The 19,758-nt window shown below is 34.7% G+C and overlaps 1 protein-coding gene across 3 annotated transcripts; it reads right to left on the reverse strand.

Moving 5' to 3' along the window:
* Positions 1-181: 181 nt before the first annotated feature.
* Positions 182-19,547, reverse strand: LOC149781723 (uncharacterized). Of its 3 annotated transcripts, none has more exons than XM_089934779.1 (6): positions 19,478-19,547; positions 17,178-17,476; positions 10,737-10,837; positions 9,160-9,276; positions 6,777-6,908; positions 182-2,513 (listed from the first exon to the last, which is right to left on the reverse strand). In XM_089934779.1, the coding sequence occupies exons 2-6, from the start codon at positions 17,470-17,472 to the stop codon at positions 2,208-2,210; spliced, it is 951 nt and encodes a 316-aa protein (XP_089790905.1). In that variant the 5' UTR covers positions 17,473-17,476; positions 19,478-19,547; the 3' UTR covers positions 182-2,207. The 3 variants fall into 3 exon arrangements, with proteins under 3 accessions (XP_089790905.1, XP_089790906.1, XP_089790904.1); XM_089934780.1 differs by lacking the exon at positions 19,478-19,547 and adding an exon at positions 18,815-18,875 and having other exon boundaries at positions 17,193-17,476; XM_089934778.1 differs by lacking the exon at positions 19,478-19,547 and adding an exon at positions 18,815-18,875.
* Between the last annotated feature and the right edge of the window lie 211 nt (positions 19,548-19,758).

Raw genomic sequence — 19,758 nt, forward strand, 5'->3', positions numbered from 1 at the left:
ATGCACACACACACACACACACACACATATATATATATATATATATATATATATATATATATATATATATATATATATATGCATGTATGTATGTATATATATATAGTAACAGTCAGTAGTCAGATAGGTAATGGACATTCGTCCTGAATGTTCGAGAAGCTGCAAGTGCACCTGCAAATCAAGCGATGTACGCACCTTTGACAGGGATGGCACAGATAGCCTGACCTAGGTACCTGAATCTGTTAAGGTTTTTGAGTCAAACGTGGTGACACATTAGTTCCTGTTGAAGCAGTGAAGACTTGAGTTAAACCGTGGGTCTTTTAATTGAAATATATCTTTCATTGCTTTTACAATTCCTATTAAAGGAAAGGAAATGTTGATTGACAGCGGCAGTTTGTGCATTACAATATTGTAGTTATATGACAGCTTCATCGAAAGTTTGTTTTTCTTTCTGTCAATTGTTTCCTTTGGCCTTTGGTCTGTTTGAATTGATTCTCCAGGCATGGTTACATACAATGCTTGACCTTCATACTACATAATATTCATCGCAACACAATCTGATACGATGACTATTTCCCATTATTAAATAAGTCTTGTATGTTGAGTATTGATATAACGCTGAATGAAGCCTCTCCAACACGTTAAATAATACGTTAAATATTTTTTTTCTACGACGGTATAAATGATGAATGTGTGGGCTCCGAACAGAAACAGTATAATGTAAACGAGATTGAAGTCTTAACCATTATCTCCGTGTACGAATACTGTACATGTAATAACAAGTACAGTGTAACCTTAACCCATGCCGGTCAACACCCCAACCACCACCAACGCTACCCATTACGGCCACCTTCCTTAAACAAAAGCCTTTCATTCAGCTACGGTCGGATGTTTCTATCTCTTCATTTTAAATACAAATAAAATATATTCATTCAATGTTTAAGAAAGTTTGCACTGTTATTGTGCACAGATGCTAGGCTGTTCCTGCCCCTACACTACGAATCGATTACTTTTGCCTTGTACAGTGTGGTACCGATAACCAAATTGGTGGAATGGTTGGTTCAAGAGAAACATCCCGGAATCCAGAAATCGTGGATACCAGCTCATCAACTGCTGTTACAATTTTACTATGTCTTGATAAAGCAAAATAGTTCCAACATTTACAACAAAAACAACACAACTTCAGCCTATCTTGGTACCTGCGTTGTGGCCGGGAAAGATCGCAGTTAAAGTATAATCCATCTTTGATAATTTTGACTGAAGTAGTCGATTTAGAAATCGGTATATGAAACATTTTCAAATATTTCTAATAGTATAGTCTTCATGCTGATTGATGGGAAATCTTTAGAGAAATTGAATTAATCATGGAAATGGAATCCTTAGTATATTCTTGACATTTTCTCTAGCTACGGTCATAGTTATTTGCATCACGTTGCCATGACATATGAACCAGTAAGGTGTCATAGGCCATATATAAATATAACACCTGCCAAGGTAACTGTTTGTGTAAATATCGGACATATGTAAATATAATTCCTAACGATTGAAATGTGTACGAAATATTGGATATATGAAAATGTAGTTCATATTAAATGAACGTTTTCCAAAAATATCGGACATACGTAAAAAATGTAACTTTTCTCCACAGAAATTTTTGCGCAAAATTTGAACATGAGTACATATCACTCCTATCGATGGAAGTGTTTACGTAAATATCAGTCTTTGTGCTGGTTCACACTTTTTAATACCATCACTGCAACTGTTTCTTTGACTCTAAATCCATGTAAACCAGTTAGTAAATCAAGCTATTTATCAACTCGCTCAAACAAATATAGTCAAACTTTTTCAAACGCTTTATTCCACTTTATTGTAGGAACATGCACGTGTTTATTCCACAATCAGGGGAGTAGTGCACTTCATGTTAGCATTTATATCTGTTAATTTAAAATGTAATGTGTACATTTGTTCTCTTAAATCCTTAATACAATGTGCTTGTTTATTCTTAATTTACACTTTAATATGTTTTATATATTGCTGACCTCGGTAAATGTGGTTCCAATTCAACTCAATTCGTCACTCTTGTCCTTCAAAGGCATTTCTTTTACTGCTGAAACTTTGAAACATCGAACCAAAAGGTTGATAGAATATCTAAGCCATCTTTAGGAGTGATGTGTTTGTTGACTTTAAGGTATTCCCGATGGTTGTATTCAAGTACTCAATAGTCCAAGCTGCTTGATTTTATTGTATTGATCAGGTATCTCCATAAGGGCTCTGAGAGCGAAGGCGGTTCTTGGATTCTGTACGTTGGTGATGACCTCGTGGTAGTCTACAAACTGAAAGTTATCGAATTTCCTAGTCGGAAGACTGTCATCAAACTCTTCCATCGTGTCCCAGGGTCCGTCTCCCACCCCTATCAGAATAATAGACAGGGGCCAGTTTGAAGCCTCCACAATAGCCTCTCTAGTAGCTTGGTCGGTCTCTTGCCCGTCGGCGACAATCACCAGGATGTGATACTGAAACGAAAAATAAAGAAAATGTCGTGTCCACTAGGAAGCGTTTCAAAATTAATTTGGTTTAAAATAAATTGCATACATTGAGCTATTTATTTTTACTTATCCACATCTGCATTTAAAACCTCTATCCGTAAGCATGTATTAATCTCTAACTGTGCCAAGCTTTGGATTTTTTCCAAGAACTTTTTTGGGGTTTCGAGTCAAAATTACTCTAGTTAAGATGATCAAAATTCATAAGTTTAGATGATGCCTTTGCAACCTGAACAGCTTCCGTAATGTAAGTGCTCACATAAATTCTGAGATGTAGGAATTAGATTTGTGTAAGAAGAAATGCTGGTATAACCGATGTCCGTTTCTGGTGACGTTTCTTCATTTAACTAATTTTCTGTACACCCGTATAACCAATGATATGCTTGGAATCATGAAATTAGTTTATCATATATATATATATATATATATATATATATATATATATATATATATATATATATATATATATATATATATATATATATTGAGATCTCCTGTGTAATAAAGTTATCCCCGGATTTATGGTAAGAGTACGTATCTTAATGAGCACTACACCCTCATTTTAACACTGTAACCCATAGTTGATACTTAACTGATTTTGGTTACATTTTTTACTTTTACTAGTCATGCAGGAATTTTAAACGTGGTGTTCGTATTAATTTCTTTGTTGTTGTTGTTGTTGTTGTGGGGTTTAACGCCATTTTTCAGCACGATAGGTTATACATGGCGGCCAGTATTAATGGTGGAGGAAGAACCCGGAAAACCCCGGAAAGAACCACCGACCCACGAGAAGCTACTGGCAGGCTTTCTCACATGCCCACATTGGCTGAATCTTAGACTCGAACCGCCGCAGACAGAGGTGAGATGGCAGTGATCCGTAACGAAGAGCGCTTTAGACCACTCGGCCACTCGGGGCCCCTAATTTCTTTGTAACAAGGCCTATAACAAAGACCACTGTCACAAACATTTCGCATTTTACTGACTTAGAATAAGTTTTTCGATTTAAGTCATGACTTCGTAGTTTGTTTTGAATTTTTGTTGTTTTGATTTAGGGGTGAGGGTGGAGTTTCCGTACTATGTACATACTGTTTTACTTGAAGTGGGAAGTATCTTTATGACCTTTGCTACTTAATTTCGGTCAGTAAAGTCCATATTTTTGCACTAACGTGTTTAATTTTAAGTAGTATCATTAAAGTCGATATTTTCACACGGACGTGTTTAAGTTTACATGGTGTATCATTAAGGTCTATAGTTTGATACTGACGGCGTTTACTTTTACGTGAAGTGTCATTAAAGTCTTTAGTTTACCACGGACGTCTATCAGTTTATGTGGTTTGTCAATAAGGTCTAAGACTATAGTTTTACACGGACGTCTTTAAGTTTATCTGCTGACCATAACCAGAATTAAATACAAAATTTGTTCTCTGTGCTACGGTTCACTGTCGGACTCTAATCCAACAAACCTATCCGACCTCACCCATGTGTACACACCAGCAAGATACTTACGATTCTCGTCTGACAATCGTATACTTAGTATTTCCACTATACAAACAGTCATATGGACAGCGTTCTTTTGCATACCAGAGCCCAGCAACGGGGAATGAATTAACCACTGAACGTAGACACAAAGAGACAGTGATCCCATTCAAGAGTGCTCTCAAAAGTCACGTATTTCGACTGCAAGAACAAACTTAAAGACCTAATAATGTTTCCTATCTTAAATATTCTCAGCATGTTTTTTATGTTTACTAACTTCATGGTGTTTGCTTTTGTAATCATATTATTATATATGCTTTTAAAAGATATCTCAAAGGTGTTTTTTAATGTTGTAAAGCGCTTAGAGCTTCTAACGATTAGGAGCTATACAAAGTCCTCATTATTTTTAGCATTATTTACATGCACATTAATGTTAGTTTTACCCACCGCTAAGTTCGAAAAGATGTAATAGTTATTTTTCCAAGCACTCGAACCTTTCGAATTTTACCTGCATATATATATATATATATATATATATATATATATATATATATATATATATATATATATATATATATATATATATACAAAATTTGTCCTCTGTACTACGGTTCACTGTCTGACTCTAGTCCAAGAAACCTATCCGACCTCACCTATGTGTATGCACCAGCAAGATACTTACGTTTCTCTTCTGACAATCGTATACTCATTATTCCAAGTATGAAAACAAAGTCATATGGACAGCGTTCTTTTGCATACCAGGGCCCAGCAACGTGGAATGAATTACCAACTGAACTTAGACACAAAGACACAGTGATCACATTCAGGAGGGCTCTCGAAACTCACTTATTTCAATTGCAAGAACAAACTTAAAGACGTAATAATGTTTCCTAAATTAAATATTCTCAGCATGTTTTTAATGTTTTCTAATTTCATGGTGTTTGTTTTTGTAATCATATCATTATATGGGTTTTTTTATATATCTTATAGGTGTTGTCTAATGTTGTAAAGCGCTTAGAGCTTCTAAAGAATAGGCGCAAAACAAAGTCCTCATTATTATTATTATTATTATTATGTTCCAGTCATGACATGTGATCGGACGTATCTGTACTAGTCCTATACCCATACTATAATGAGTCCTTAATATACTATACTCTTACTATACCGTACTATTACTATACTATACCTTAAAAACTAAACAAAGACACAGCGATATACATTTTATGCTTTTTAAGAATATTTGGTTTCTGACTAGATAGATTTTTTTCGTGTTTATATACATCCTAGCCTACATGGAGGTACTTTTCTGACCACTGGAGCTGAAATAAGAAATAACTATGTATATTAAATGTTACACACTGTATAAAAATGGCAAACGTTCCCTGTTAATAACTATGCATAGTATATTAAACGGCAAACGTTCCAGGTTATTAACTATGTATTGCATATTAAATGGCAAACGTTCCGTGTTAATAACTTTAATAACTATGCATTGTATAATAAATGGCAAACGTTCCGTGTTAATAAATATGCATTGTATATTAAATGGCAAACGTTCTGTGTTAATAACTATGCACTGCAAATTAAACGGCAAATGTTCCAGGTTAATAACGATGCGTTGTATTAAATGGAAGCGTTCTATGTTAAGAACTACGCATCGTGTATAGTTGTCTTCAGCACGTTAACTCTGTATCCTAAAGGCGTAGATGATTTAGTTGAAACGACTGCTTATGCTTTTCAAGCAAGGCGTCATCTGTAGTGGTTTTAAAAAAAATAATGATGAACGAATCATGTTTCTACTGGCTGTCATTCCAAATTTATTATAAGCAAGTGATTTCACTCGTTAAAATATGATTTTAGGCGTGGACACATATAATAGCCTGGAAGCCTATCTTAGGAACATTTTTTTCAGTAAATCAAAACAACATTAACTTCTTGCTTTTATCGCCTGATTTTTGTACAGCTACTTTGCGATGTTAGAAAGGAATGTTCCTTGCTATTTTGGCTCCTATGTTTTATGTCTTGTCATGTATGTACACCCGTGCAATTCTGTCAATGTTATGCCGGTTAAAAGTCAACATTTTAAATGTCGAATAGATTACAAAGGAAACTGAAAAGAGACAAAATGGATAAACAAATCCTTTTAAACAATGGACAAACGTTTCCCTATTAAATGATATTAAATGAGCATCAGTGTAAATTTTTGCATGACGCTTAATTCTTTTCATGGTTATTCGGAACTACTTAGAGTTTCATAGGTGTATGATATGCCATATTGGATTGTGGCTGGGACTCATTTGTTCAGACTGGCAGGCCCTTTATGCCAGGATGCATTTTGTATTTCTGTCATGTTCTGTCTAGAGCTTTAATCAATGCTTACTAACAGTTGCGATATTTGTTGGCTGATCGGTATTATTGGTTTTAAAAAAATTCCTTCTTGATAGGATACTTTCTGCCTAATTTGATTGCAAGTCTTCCAGTGTCTTTCGGAAGTTGCAAATCAGATTGCTGAGAAACGCAAGACGCAAACCGTACCACGCTGGACGCACTACAGACGCAGGGCTACAATGATGGGCCAGAGGGATCACACAACTTTTATTGTAATGTCGTTATAAAGGACCAGCCGCATTTCTTGTATTTTCATGACAAAACAACGAAATTTACATTGTGACCTCAATGTGACACCGAACTCTGTGTAAAGTAAATCGTCCTGTCCTCTAACTGTTATGTGCATCATGATAAATGGAATACCTTTACCTCTCTTTTGACTTGTACGAGTTGAATGGCCTTATGGATAAGTGGTGCGAAACTTGTCGGACCACTCAGTACAACATTTGGTAGCTTCTCGTTGTACGCCTCAAGCACTCCGTGAAATCCTTTACACTGGCCCTTAAATAAAACATGTATAAGTCATGTAGTCTTATATAGCAGGTGAAGAAATTAAATGAAAGTGACATGGACCATTCATCCGATAATATGTAAAGAGTACGCGGAGCAGTGGCTTAATGCAGACGTAGCAATTATTTTGTAAATAAAAGCCACTTCTCTCAACACTCCGGTAACCTAGTGATTAGAGCGTCCGCCTCAGATGCGGTAGGTCGCCGGTTCTATCCCCGGCCGAATCATACCAAAGACGTACGCTCAGCATTAAGATGTTAGTGTTAAGACTGGTCGGCCTGGTGTCAGGATAATGTGACTGGGTGAGATATGATGCTACATGTCTGCGGCATGATGTCCCAGTGCTAGACATCACTATAAAACTGCCACATTGCACACATCGTAGCGATATGGCTGACGAATTTAAAAAATCAAATCAAAGACACACACTTTGCTCTTCATAATTTTATGAATGCCGAATCGTTGCCGATTCATTTTCTTATCTATGCATGCAAAGGTATGGAGTTTAAATCACTCTCACAAAAAAAAAAAGCTTTTCGTATACGCCAGTTTTAAACACAGATGGCTGTAATTGAAGATTCATGAAAAGAAACCACTTCTCTTCTTTACATAGTTCACACGCATTGAATAAGCAGTGCGTGTACAAAACGTACAAGAATGTAAAAATTCACAATAATTATTAATCAATATATCAAGGTTACAAAGAAACATGTATTATTTCTCCTCCGGTCATGATCTCTATTTAAGCTGATTTCATCGAGTAAAAGGCAACAAATCAAACTATTAAATAAATCTCTAATGAACAATGAATAATTAACAATTTCGATTCACTGTAGCATTTGTCTATACCTCGGTGTAGCAAACTGGAACCTTCTATCACAACCTGTTCACTCATATCCTCGGTCCTATTTCGAGACTAAATGAATAAATAAATTGTAAAGGGATTCTTTTCGTAATTGCAGGGTTAACATGTATGTTGATTTTGCTGCTCATTTTCGTCATAATTACATAATAAGACAGAAACAATCAAACTATTTGTAATACAATGTAGGTTTCGGGTGGGGATGGATGGGATGGACGGGTAGCGAGAGTCTCTTAGTTGTACTTTGAAATTCAAGAATATACTGAAATTTAGTTGTGCTAGAATACAACGTGCACCATACTCACAAACCAACTGATTCCATATATATATATATATATATATATATATATATATATATATATATATATATATATATATATATATATATATATATATATATATATATATGTGTGTGTGTGTGTGTATGTGTGTGTGTGTGTGTGTGCATGTATGTATGTATGTATGTATGTATGTATGTATGTATATATATATATATGTGTGTGTGTGTGTGTGTGTGTGTGTGTGTATTTATATAGTCTACCTATTGCTATCGACATAAATTTAAGTATCTACTCTACAAAACAGGATGGGGCATAGACATAAATTTACTACTAAGATCACTATGGAAACTACAAAATTTCTAACATACGGTTTTCATCAATTCAATAATAGGTTTTATCACGTCAACTCTGGACCCAACAAGTCAAAGGTTTTGAAACCTGATCTCCTTCATATCATGAAAGCATTCAATTTAAGCGTGGAATTATTAGATTTTACCATTTTAATATTCGATTTTGCAATGATAATTTTTTTAAAATTTACGACACAGCGATGTATTTATTAAGTAATGCTGAAGAAAGAAATCATATCTCACCAAATAACTGTAATACAAAGTGACTGACAATTTTGTATGTGTCTGACCATTTATTTTTCATTATTTTACTCCCAAATTTGAAATATGTGGGTTTTTTAATATCATTCCACCTACATGAATTTATTATGGAAATCGCTGAAAAACAAAAAGTGTGATGAATTTTAAAAAGGTTACATTAGTGTCAAGCCAACCAAATTTGGTAAATTCTGTACGTTCTTTTGTGTTTATCTTTTGAATTATTTGTCTCTGTTTTGTACATGCATTTGACATAAATTCAATGAGTTATATTTATATTAATAAATCATGACACATGCTACCATTTCCTGGGTCCGTTAAATTGGAAGAACTGTGGTTCATCATCATATGATTTATCCTAATTATCCTCAATTTCCATAAGTTATAAAAATTTTATTATATGGAAATATGATATCGTTTATTTTCAGCCCCTGCCGTAAATTGATTAGATCTTTCAGACCACTTCGCCCGCATTGCATGGAGGGAATTACCTCATCCGTCAGAGAAAACACCGCTCTGTCTGTGGTCGACTTGTCTCCAAACCCGTATGCTGGTATTAAACCGTCATCATCAAACGGCTCTAGTGTTTCGCCTAATATCGATATCACCTGTAATAAAGCAAACTAATATGACACTAGCTAATAGTTCTATCCATGGCCATCTGAAACTAACTTTTTGAAAGATTTAGTATCATCTGTCCTTAACGATTCAATGAACTTTAATGTACAGGACACCTTTGGTAATGTGCAACAATTTTCATCTCGATTCAAATAATTACGATGATGGAGATGCAGCGTTATTATATTTTCGATACAAACACACCCTATTAGGCACCCAACAACACTAACAAGCTTCATCATGTATCATGGCACGAGTCTCTAGAGCTAAACTATGTAAATGAACCTAATCCATCAAACAGTGAAACTTCTCGCGGCATCTCGTTAACCAATTAATTTGTACATAACAATCAAGATAGGGATCGGTTCTAATGAAGAATTCTCTGCCAACATAACATGACTGATGTTGATCACCTTACTACTGGTGCGTTCAACACTATTCAATAAACTAGCAGGTAGCACATAACTTTAAAAATTTGTCACGAAACATGCAAAATCATTAAAAGCTTTAAATACAACTTTATGATAAACAGATAAAGTAATGAAAGTGTCCAATGCTTACAATAATATCCTAAGGCTGATCAAATGAATAACCAGGGACTGAGTGATCACCTACCAGATTATAGTTACGACACATCAACACAAAGCAACGATCGCAATTGCTCGAGTAAAATCGAAATCGTATTCAGGAAAATGTCAGCAGAACAACATATCAATGATCTTATGTACAATCCATGTCAGGGTCCTGAAATCAAGCCGTATAGTCTTTGTATGTTTATCTGATGTATAATCCATGTCAAACACCATAATCCTGAAATTAAGCCATAGACTGCAGCTACAACTAATATACAATTATAAGCTGTCTATATACCGCTCCGGTGGCCTAAGTGGTTTGAGCGTCCGCCTCAGATGCGGTATGTCGGGCTTCGAACCCCGGCCGAGTCATCCCAAAGACTTATAATAATGGTACTAACAGCCGTCTCGCTTGGCGCTCAGCATGAAGAAGTTAGTGTTAGAACTGGTCGGCCTGGTGTCAGGATAATGTGACTCGGTGGTAAACTGCAACAGCTGCAGACATAGTAGCGATATGACTGAACAATTGTTACAACTATGTTAAAAATCCAAATCATACACACACACGCACACGCACACACACACACACGCGCGCACACACACGCACACACACAAATAAACTGTGTACGTCCAAAAAGGAGACGATTGGGAATTATGTAAATTGTGTATAAATAAGAGCATACCTAAACGAATCCTTACTAAATTTACAGTTTATCTTTTCAGAAATGAAGAATATTTTTTCATGCAATGACACTCATGTACTCACGAATGTAAAAGAGAATCTTCGGCGTCGTTATCGCCGTCTTCAACCCATCGTCTTCCGAAAGAAAATATAGAAATTAAGATTATACAAACTGAAGAATAAAAATAAAAGTTACTTTTTGGTACGGGTTTTGAAGTTCCTTATCTAGAAAATGAAGACTGCGGCCTCTGAATGTCTTTAGTCCTTGGTGAACATTACTCGCTGTAAAGTCGATACCTAAGTGAAAGAAATCAATAATAATAATAATAATAATAATAATAAAATGGTAATAATAATGATAATAATACTCACTATTATTATTATTATTATTATTATTATTGGATCGATAGAACATAATAATGTCTGAGAAATATGTAATTGTGTGTATTTGTGAGCCCTTGACAAACACGTAGTCTTAGCCACCATACAACATGTTGAGACAAAACTTTTATTACATATTTCAAACGGACATATCTAAATTTATAAGTGGGAGAAATATATTAAAACCCAGTAACGTGGACATGCTTCTTCTGGAGCTTCCTTATTGCTCTTCTAGGAAATATAGCTGCTTTTATGTATGACATTGTAAACTCTGATTCCATAATTCGGTCTATTTAATTTATCATGTTCTTCTACTACTAATACTCTTTCTACACCCACCCCTCCTTATCTTAGGATTAACGTGTCTTAAAATGTGTCAGGACTGCATATCTTCGGCGTACATTTATGTAATCAATAACGGGGATCCGTAGAAAATAAATGATGCACAACAAAATTTATAAAAAAATAATAAAAAAATTTAAAAAAATATAAAAACGAATGCTTTATATCTTTTTTACATTTGTTTTCCACATGCACCGTCTCTTAAAATATGTATTCGATGTCCATGATAAAATGAGTTAAAGAATAAGGATTATGATCGCTGCATGATAATTATTAAATCAGAGATCCATTAATACTTTTTACAAATTCGCATTTATCATTAAAATCAGGAACACATTTACTCTTCCCTTTATGCTCTGGTTTATCAATTCTTTTGCCGGTTTGTATGTACATTTATTTGTATTCTCTATTATCCGCTATCATTCGTTCCTACGAATTGAATGTATCCTGTATATTTTAACCCGTAGTCCATGCATACTTCGTTTTACCGGCGTTTTAATATAATTTCCACGTACGATATATAAATTCAATGTACTCATGTCTTGCCGTTTTCCAAACGTGAACCAAAATGTGTAAGAAAGTGTACTAACTTTAGGACGTTGAAACTTAAATGTGTAAGAAAGTGTACTAAATCTAGGACGTTGAAACTTAAATGTGTAAGAAAGTGTACTAAATCTAGGACGTTGAAACTTAAATGTGTAACAAAGTCTACTAAATCTAGAACGTTGAAACTTAAATGTGTAACAAATTGTACTAAATCTAGGACGTTGAAACTTAAATGTGTAACAAAGTGTACTAAATCTAGGACGTTGAAACTTAAATGTGTAACAAATGGAAGAATCCAATCTGCATCACGTGACAGAGGGTAGTTTTGCAACAGAACTTGATTCCAGTGTTTATCAAGCAACCGCCGATAGCTTTTAGTAAAACATTTAAATATAGGACGACAAAAATGAAAAACAGTATCACAACATCAAGCCAACATCCACCCACCAATTACATGTTGCATCAGTGTCACTGTCTGGTACGTTTATGTTTGGATAGTAAATGTAATCCAATGCACGACAGTACTTGTGTTTTTATTCTTCTTTCCATCTGTCTTAAAGTCTATAGAAGGCCATTTGACTTCCGTTTTGATGTTTCAATCCATATACAGAAAATGATGATTTCTCTCTGCCTCTGTCTCTCTCTCTGTGCCTCTGTCTCTGTCTCTCTCTCTCTCTTTCTCTCTCTCTCTTTCTATCTCTCTCTGTCTCTCTCTCTCTCTCTCTCTGTCTCTGTCTCTCTCTGTCTCTCTCTGTCTCTGTCTCTCTCTCTCTCTCTCTGCCTCTGTCTCTGTCTCTCTTTCTGTGCCTCTGTCTCTGTCTCTCTTTCTCTCTCTCTCTCTCTCTCTCTCTCTCTCTCTCTCTCTCTCTCTCTCTGTCTCTCTCTGTATGTCTCTCTCTCTCTCTCTTAACAGTTTGTTTGGCTAAACATATTCTATCTAAAACAACCTTTGTAATAAAGTGTAGCAAAGGACGCCAGTGTGCTAAATCAACGATGACAAAGCGTACATTTCTAACACTGGAACAAAACGCACTGCTGGTAGTTATCAAGCTACAGTAGGTAGTCTTTTACTGAGCCAATGAATTATAGAAGGGCCAAGGAAAATCAATATTTTAAATTTTGAACACAAGATTAATCGATGCAAAATTAATATCAGTGTCGGGCCTGTTTTTGTTTGGATTGTAAAAGCAAGCCAATGCCTATCCTTACCAGGTATAAACATAAATGCTGGACTTAAATATCTATCACGTTTGCCGTTCTCAAACTCGATTAGAAAATTTTACTTTTTCTTTTTTCTTTCCGTGATATTTATTTTTGCACACAGAATTTTGTCCAAAGATAAATGCAAAAGTAAAACTTTGAACTATTGCTTTAAAATAATCTTTTGTATTATTTCTTGCTAAATATCAAAGTTAATTTACATTTGCATAGACAGATAGGCAAATTTATTTTCTTGACAAGGACAAACAATTCATGTGCAAAGCACAATTTCGTATTATTATAATTTCATGTTTTTCTCCGTTAACTTCACATTGTCAGAATCTTGCAGTAGTTTTCCATATTGAACGGCTTCATATTGCACGACACGTACGTCTAAAATAGTATGGTGTATTAGGAACTACTTTGTGAACAAATCACGTACGTTCACTTAGCTGGCGCTTTAGCTTTCGATTTATTACATATGTTTCTGAATAAACTCAACACGCTGTTTTGTCCATTTGAAAGTAGAAATGATAAAGTTAACGATGTGGACCAGTTCACTGAGTCAGACATGGACTTTCAAACAAGCAAACGAATGAAAATAGAATTTGCAATGTTAACAACAAAGCGAGAGACGCAGTAATTAAAAACACCACTCTGATAGTTTGATTAGTTATTTAGGAGAAAAATCTTAACCTTTTGCAAATAGATTGGCCAGTGCTCTTTAGGGTCTATAAAAATAGCACAGAAAAAAATATTGAGGGCAAGGACTATTGCATATCTATGAGAAACGTACCATTTTACTAGTCAGTCAAAACACAAAATTCGAGAAAAGAAACGCAAGTGAAGGTTTTGGAAGGAACTAACATCCTCAGAGCCAATGAGCCAAAACGACAAAACAAAGTATTATTTTTAACGGCTAAACGGACTGTCACACAATAGCTGCTTTTTAACTAACTCCGTTTAACTATTTTGATACAGTGTTAGTCTAGCAATAGAAGACATACGCTATATGATACAGGTTATAGCTGGGGTCTTTCCAAAAGCGAACATACAAGTGATTGGGAATAAACATGTATTCTTTAGCTGGTAATAAGAATGGTAATAAATATGCTTACATTTATGCATCTTGAATTTCCTCAAAATGAACTTGCTTAGTTAGTTCTGCTAATCCGAATAATATGATCCATGTTGGAAAACCTGCTACACACCGAACTTGTAGTTCGAATACATTTCCAACTAAAATCACATCCTCCTTACTGGACTGAATTGATCCACAAAATACAGTCAATCATAAACAGAAAAGCAGAATTTACATTGGAAAAAAATGAAAAACAAAATCCATCCTTTCCAAACAAAACTGCAAAAGTTTATTCAATACGCATTCGTTCAAGGTATGACTTTAACTTTCAATTTTAAGTGGACCAAAACGAGAATTTTATTTTAAAACTAATGTCGAGCACGCAATGATGTTCAAAGGTAGCTGGACTGTGCTATGTGCGCTTTAATATTGCTTTGTGTATTGAGGAATCTAATGTTGTGTATTTAATTTAAAATACAGCATAAATTTAATTACTGTGTTTCTTGAAGCGTACTATTTTATTATTAAGCCTTATGTAATAAAAAGATCACTGCATTTGTATGGGAAAGTATGAAACCGTTTTATCAGAATAATACTTCACGCCAAAGGTCGTGCAGTATTACTCAGAAGAAAACAAAACTCGTTCCTATTTTCACATACAAATGCAGTAACCTATAAGTATTGTAGTTGTGCTGCTTTTCTCCAAGATCTGCACACGGGGCCTGATATAGATATAAGCTAAACAAGCTACAGCTCAGGGCCTCACAGTCTGAAGAGGTATCTAAAAATTCCTAATTTTTTAAAAATGTGTTACAGTTTTATTCTATTTTATATTTAAGTAATACTTTAACTCGTGACTTAAATATAGTATTATCTTATTATGTTATTATATGTTATTAAATATGGTATTATCTATGAAATTTATTTTACATAAATTACATAATTTACATTCCAAAAATTAGCACAAAAATGCCAAGTTCAGTTGTTACACAACCATAACACTTACCAAATAGCGCCTCTACTGCTTCCCGAAGCTTAGGGCCTCGCCATGTCTAAATCCGGCCCAGCCTTCACCCTATAATACGTCAGCGTCTTTCATACAAGACGATTCGAAAATCACCTTTTAAACTACATGCTCCTAATGAACAAAACTCATATTGTAGATTTCCGTCAACAACCCGTCCTGCTCCTCACCCCTTCCACTGTCTGTCTGTCTGTCTGTCTGTTTGTCTGTTTCTCTCCGGTGGTCCAGTAGTTAGAGCGTCCGTATCGGATGTGATATGGCGTGGGTTCGAATCCCGGTGAGTCATACCAAAGACTTATAAAAATGATACAAATAGATGCCTCGTTAGGCGCTCAACATAACGAGGTTAGTGGTAGGACTGGTCGGCCTGGTGTCAAGATAATGTGACGGGGTGGGACATCATGCTACATGTTTGCAGCATGGTGGATCAGTGTTAGACATCACTATAAACTGCTATACTGCAGACATCGTGGGGATATGACTGAAAATTTGTAAAAGCTACGTTAAAAGTCTCTCTCTCTCTCTCTCTCTCTCTCTCTCTCTCTCTCGTCATAAACGAATGTGTGAAAATTTGTCACGTGTACGTTCAAAACCCTGCGTCAACGTGATGCGACGTTTCTCATATTTTACAAGAATGATAGCAGTTCGAAGTTCTAAATGGGTGACAAGATGCATAATTTACTGTAAATTCCTTGACTAAAGAGATATCTAACCACTTCACACGCTGTAAGGTCTATGCCTAAAGGGCTCACAAGACACATATTAAATTGTAAATTCCATGCCTAAATCTATACCAAGACATATATTATGCTGTAAATTTCATGCCTAAAGAGCTGAGAAGACAGATATTATACTGCAGATTACATACCCACAGAGATATCAAGATACCTATTAAATTATAAATTCCATGACTCAAGAGCTGCCAACACATATTTTACTGTAAGTTCCATGTCTAACGAGATACCAAGACACATATTGTACTGTAAATGCCATGCCTAAAGAGCTGACAAAGCACATACCATGCTGTAAATTATGTGTCTAAAGAGATATCAAAATATATATTAAAATGTAAATGCCATGCCTAAAGAGCCGACAAAACATATATTCAACTGTAAATCCCATGCCTAAAGAAGAGCTGACAAAACACATATTTTACTGTAAATTCCATGTCTAAAGAGACATTAAAACACATATTAAATTATACGTTCCATTCCTAAAGAGATGGAAAGACACAAATTATGCTGTAAATGCTTTGTATAAAAGAGCCGACAAGACATATTATGTATTGCCTATTTGGCTGAGATGACACATATTACACTGTAAATCCATTGCCTGGGTGGCACAGGCAAATTCTATTAATTTTTTCCCTTATTTATGTTTTATGCAAAGAACAAAGTCGTAAAGAACAAATATAGAAATGTTTTAAAGACTGATAACATTTCTGTCTTTCACCCTCTATCTTGTATTGTTCTCTGGATCTATGATGGTAGAACTGAGAGAGAGAGAGAGAGAGAGAGAGAGAGAGAGAGAGAGAGAGAGGTGGGGTTGGGGTGTAAAAACGAATCTGACACTCATTAGGAACATAAAGTTTGTTCGGCAAGTTGCTTTGCTAATTAAAAAGATCGCCCGAAGTCGACAGATATATAATAACTACTCTGTTTTTGATCAGAACCCTGGACATGCAGTGCAAGTAGGTTTTTTAATTTTAAGTCACATTGACTATTAAATTTCAAAGCAAATATTTTCTTTATCCAATAAATATGAATGAAAACAGAACATTATTTACAGGATGACTTTAGGAGCTACCAACTAGACTGAAATAACTTGCCAATGATGTGTAGAATTATACTCAACATACCCCTTGTTTAAGTCGGTCTTTACTCCACAATTATTGTGTACGTGGTATAAATAAAATGTGTGTAAACACACACACACACACACACACGCGCGCGCGCGCGTCAGAGTGTCACAGATATAAACGATATTGATAAACTACAAGTTGGAGAGAGACAGACAGACAGACAGACAGAGAGACAGACAGACAGACAGAGAGAAATGCATACCAAACACTAAATTACATTGTTCAAGTCCAGCTTTTCGCATTGCCTCTGTGACGTCCTCTATCGTGGAATAATGGTCCCAGATTACATCAGCATGCTTCTCTGCCTGCTGCACTATCTGCTCTGCGTTTTCCTGGAGGCGTGTTTGATCCGTGCCAGTTTCAGTCACGCTGAAAGTGGCGACACTGCTTCGTTTCTGGCCAGAAATAATTTTGCCGCCAGAATTTCTTTCATTGTAAAGCCAATATACAAATGACGCGAGAATAGCGAACAAAATTAAACTCCCCACGTCCATCATTTACCTGCAAGATACATTTATAATCATAGGAGAATGAACTGGACCACATTATATTTAGTCTGAAAATATAAACCCCAGCAGTAGGAGTTTCCTGGATATTGTGGCGATTTTAACTGTAAAAAATATATTGAACTAACTTCAGTCAAACATTACTACCACAAACATTGAATGATTTTGTTGCCAGCTGCATTGTTTTGAAGTATATATTCATTGTCATCTTACAGTTTCATCACCTTTTGCCATTTCAAGTGCCAAGAAAGACGTGGGTAGACATTCACTAACGAAAAGTTTAAGGCGTAGTTTTCCAAATTTTTTACCAATAATGCGCGCCAGAGCGGAACCACAGATCAAAATGTGGGTACATGCGTGTTCCGTGCTTTTACTTGCTGAGAACACGTTAGTAGAGACTTGCGTTAAATACATAGTTATGTTAATGTCTAATTAATTGACCATCTTAAAAATAAATTAATTTGTAATTATATTAACAATATATAATTATTATCATATTTAATATTTAATGAGACATAAATGAGACATATTTAAGAAAACATAAATATTAATTATAATATTTGTTTATTACAATATATATATATATATATATATATATATATATATATATATATATATATATATATATATATATATATATATATATATATATATATATATATATATATATATATAATTACATTTAATATATTATATAATTTAATAACTTATATTACAATATTATAAATATTTTCCAGCTGTAGATTGTATGAGGCAGGAAATCTTTTGGATCTAATGTTTCCCACTCTAGGAATCTTATTTTTACTACTACAGTTTGGAGACTCACAATAAACAAGGAAGTATGAATAATGTAAATCATTCGTCATTTTATATAATTTCCATCAACCGTCTACCATAACTATTCTATGGTAAGACGGCAAAAAAGTAATTATATCGAAAGGTATGCAAAGTTGCTCTGGACAGTAAAATCAATGAATGACTATCACTCTGATCGATGTGACATCAGACTTTCAGCAACAAAATCTACGATTTCATGTCGGAAACATTGACCTAGTTCATTCTCCATGACACAAAGTTTGATATGATACTACACAAAATGACATTTTAAAACTATTTCTGCATATGTTATTGCTATTGTCTTTCGAACGATTTTAAAACGTAAAGATCATTTTACTCTCGCAGATCGGCTTCATTGGTAAAGCTTAATTCGCCATAATAAAACCATTAACATCCAACAATCCAACAAAACAAAACATATATGAAGAATATTATGTCCACAACTGGCAGCTCGGTTTTCCAGTTGTATCATTTGAACGAAAAAGTACCATCTTACCGTGCTTTCTTCCCATATTAAACCGAATCAAGATGTATGTCATTGAAGGCACTATTTCATCTATTCAAGTACTCCCATAGTCCTCATTATATATAATACTGTGTTTTTATTATGCATCACAATGCGGGTTAAACTGATATTGAGAGTTATATTAGAAGATGCGGGTTTATCAGAACGAAAAACCGCATATGTGAAAATGAGAATATTTAGAAAGTAAATGCATATGGATCTTCTGGTATTACTATGGTTCATATAAGAACATATTCGTATGCAACAGAAAACTTTGAAATGTAAATAGTCCTCTTCCAAAACTGTGTTCTTACTTTAATTGATTTAAATAAGCTTGTATACATTCATCTTAATCTCCGTCTGTCTTCTTGCTAGTAATCATTTCATTCATGAATCCTAATTATATAATATGCATCATATTCTAAAACATCATTGGCAATCCATACTATACAAAATTGTCAAAATCATGATTCCGTAAGAAAATTCGCTAACGATATTCGCATATTACACGACCTTCACTATTTTGAAAAATTAGTATTTACCCGAATTAACCAAAATTTCAAATCGTATTAGCTTATAATATCCAGCCATTCTTTCTATATATAAAAAAGAATATTTTCATAATGGTTTTATAATTTGTAATAGATCACATACCTAGAATCGAAAAGGTTGCATCTCCTTGCCTGCACACACCGATCCCACCCCCCATGCCCTCTCGATTAAGCGCATCCCTAAAATGGGGACAGAACGTATTATTCTATATACCCAGAAATTAATTCATCTAAACACACGGTCACTCCTGACTCATGTTACATACGTCATGACACATAAACTAATACACACAATCACACAGCATACAGTGCGAAAGTGCCATCCCTGCATATATTATACATGGAATACGAATAATATCGTTGGGCCCCAACTTTGAATCAGAT

Source organism: Sinohyriopsis cumingii, chromosome 15 (genome assembly GCF_028554795.1).
Source record: "Sinohyriopsis cumingii isolate HCF-2022 chromosome 15, ASM2855479v2, whole genome shotgun sequence".
NCBI classification, from domain to species: domain Eukaryota; kingdom Metazoa; phylum Mollusca; class Bivalvia; order Unionida; family Unionidae; genus Sinohyriopsis; species Sinohyriopsis cumingii.

What these genes read in the sequence shown, in the direction of transcription:
- LOC149781723 (XM_089934779.1), bottom strand. Translation starts at nt 17,472, where the DNA reads ATGATGGACGTGGGGAGTTTAATTTTGTTCGCTATTCTCGCGTCATTT. An exon ending in TTCAAAACCCGTACCAAAAA is followed by an intron (nt 9,277 to 10,736) that starts GTAACTTTTATT and finishes GCTTTATTACAG; the next exon opens with GTGATATCGATATTAGGCGA. An exon ending in TGTTTTCTCTGACGGATGAG is followed by an intron (nt 6,909 to 9,159) that starts GTAATTCCCTCC and finishes GTTTTATTTAAG; the next exon opens with GGCCAGTGTAAAGGATTTCA.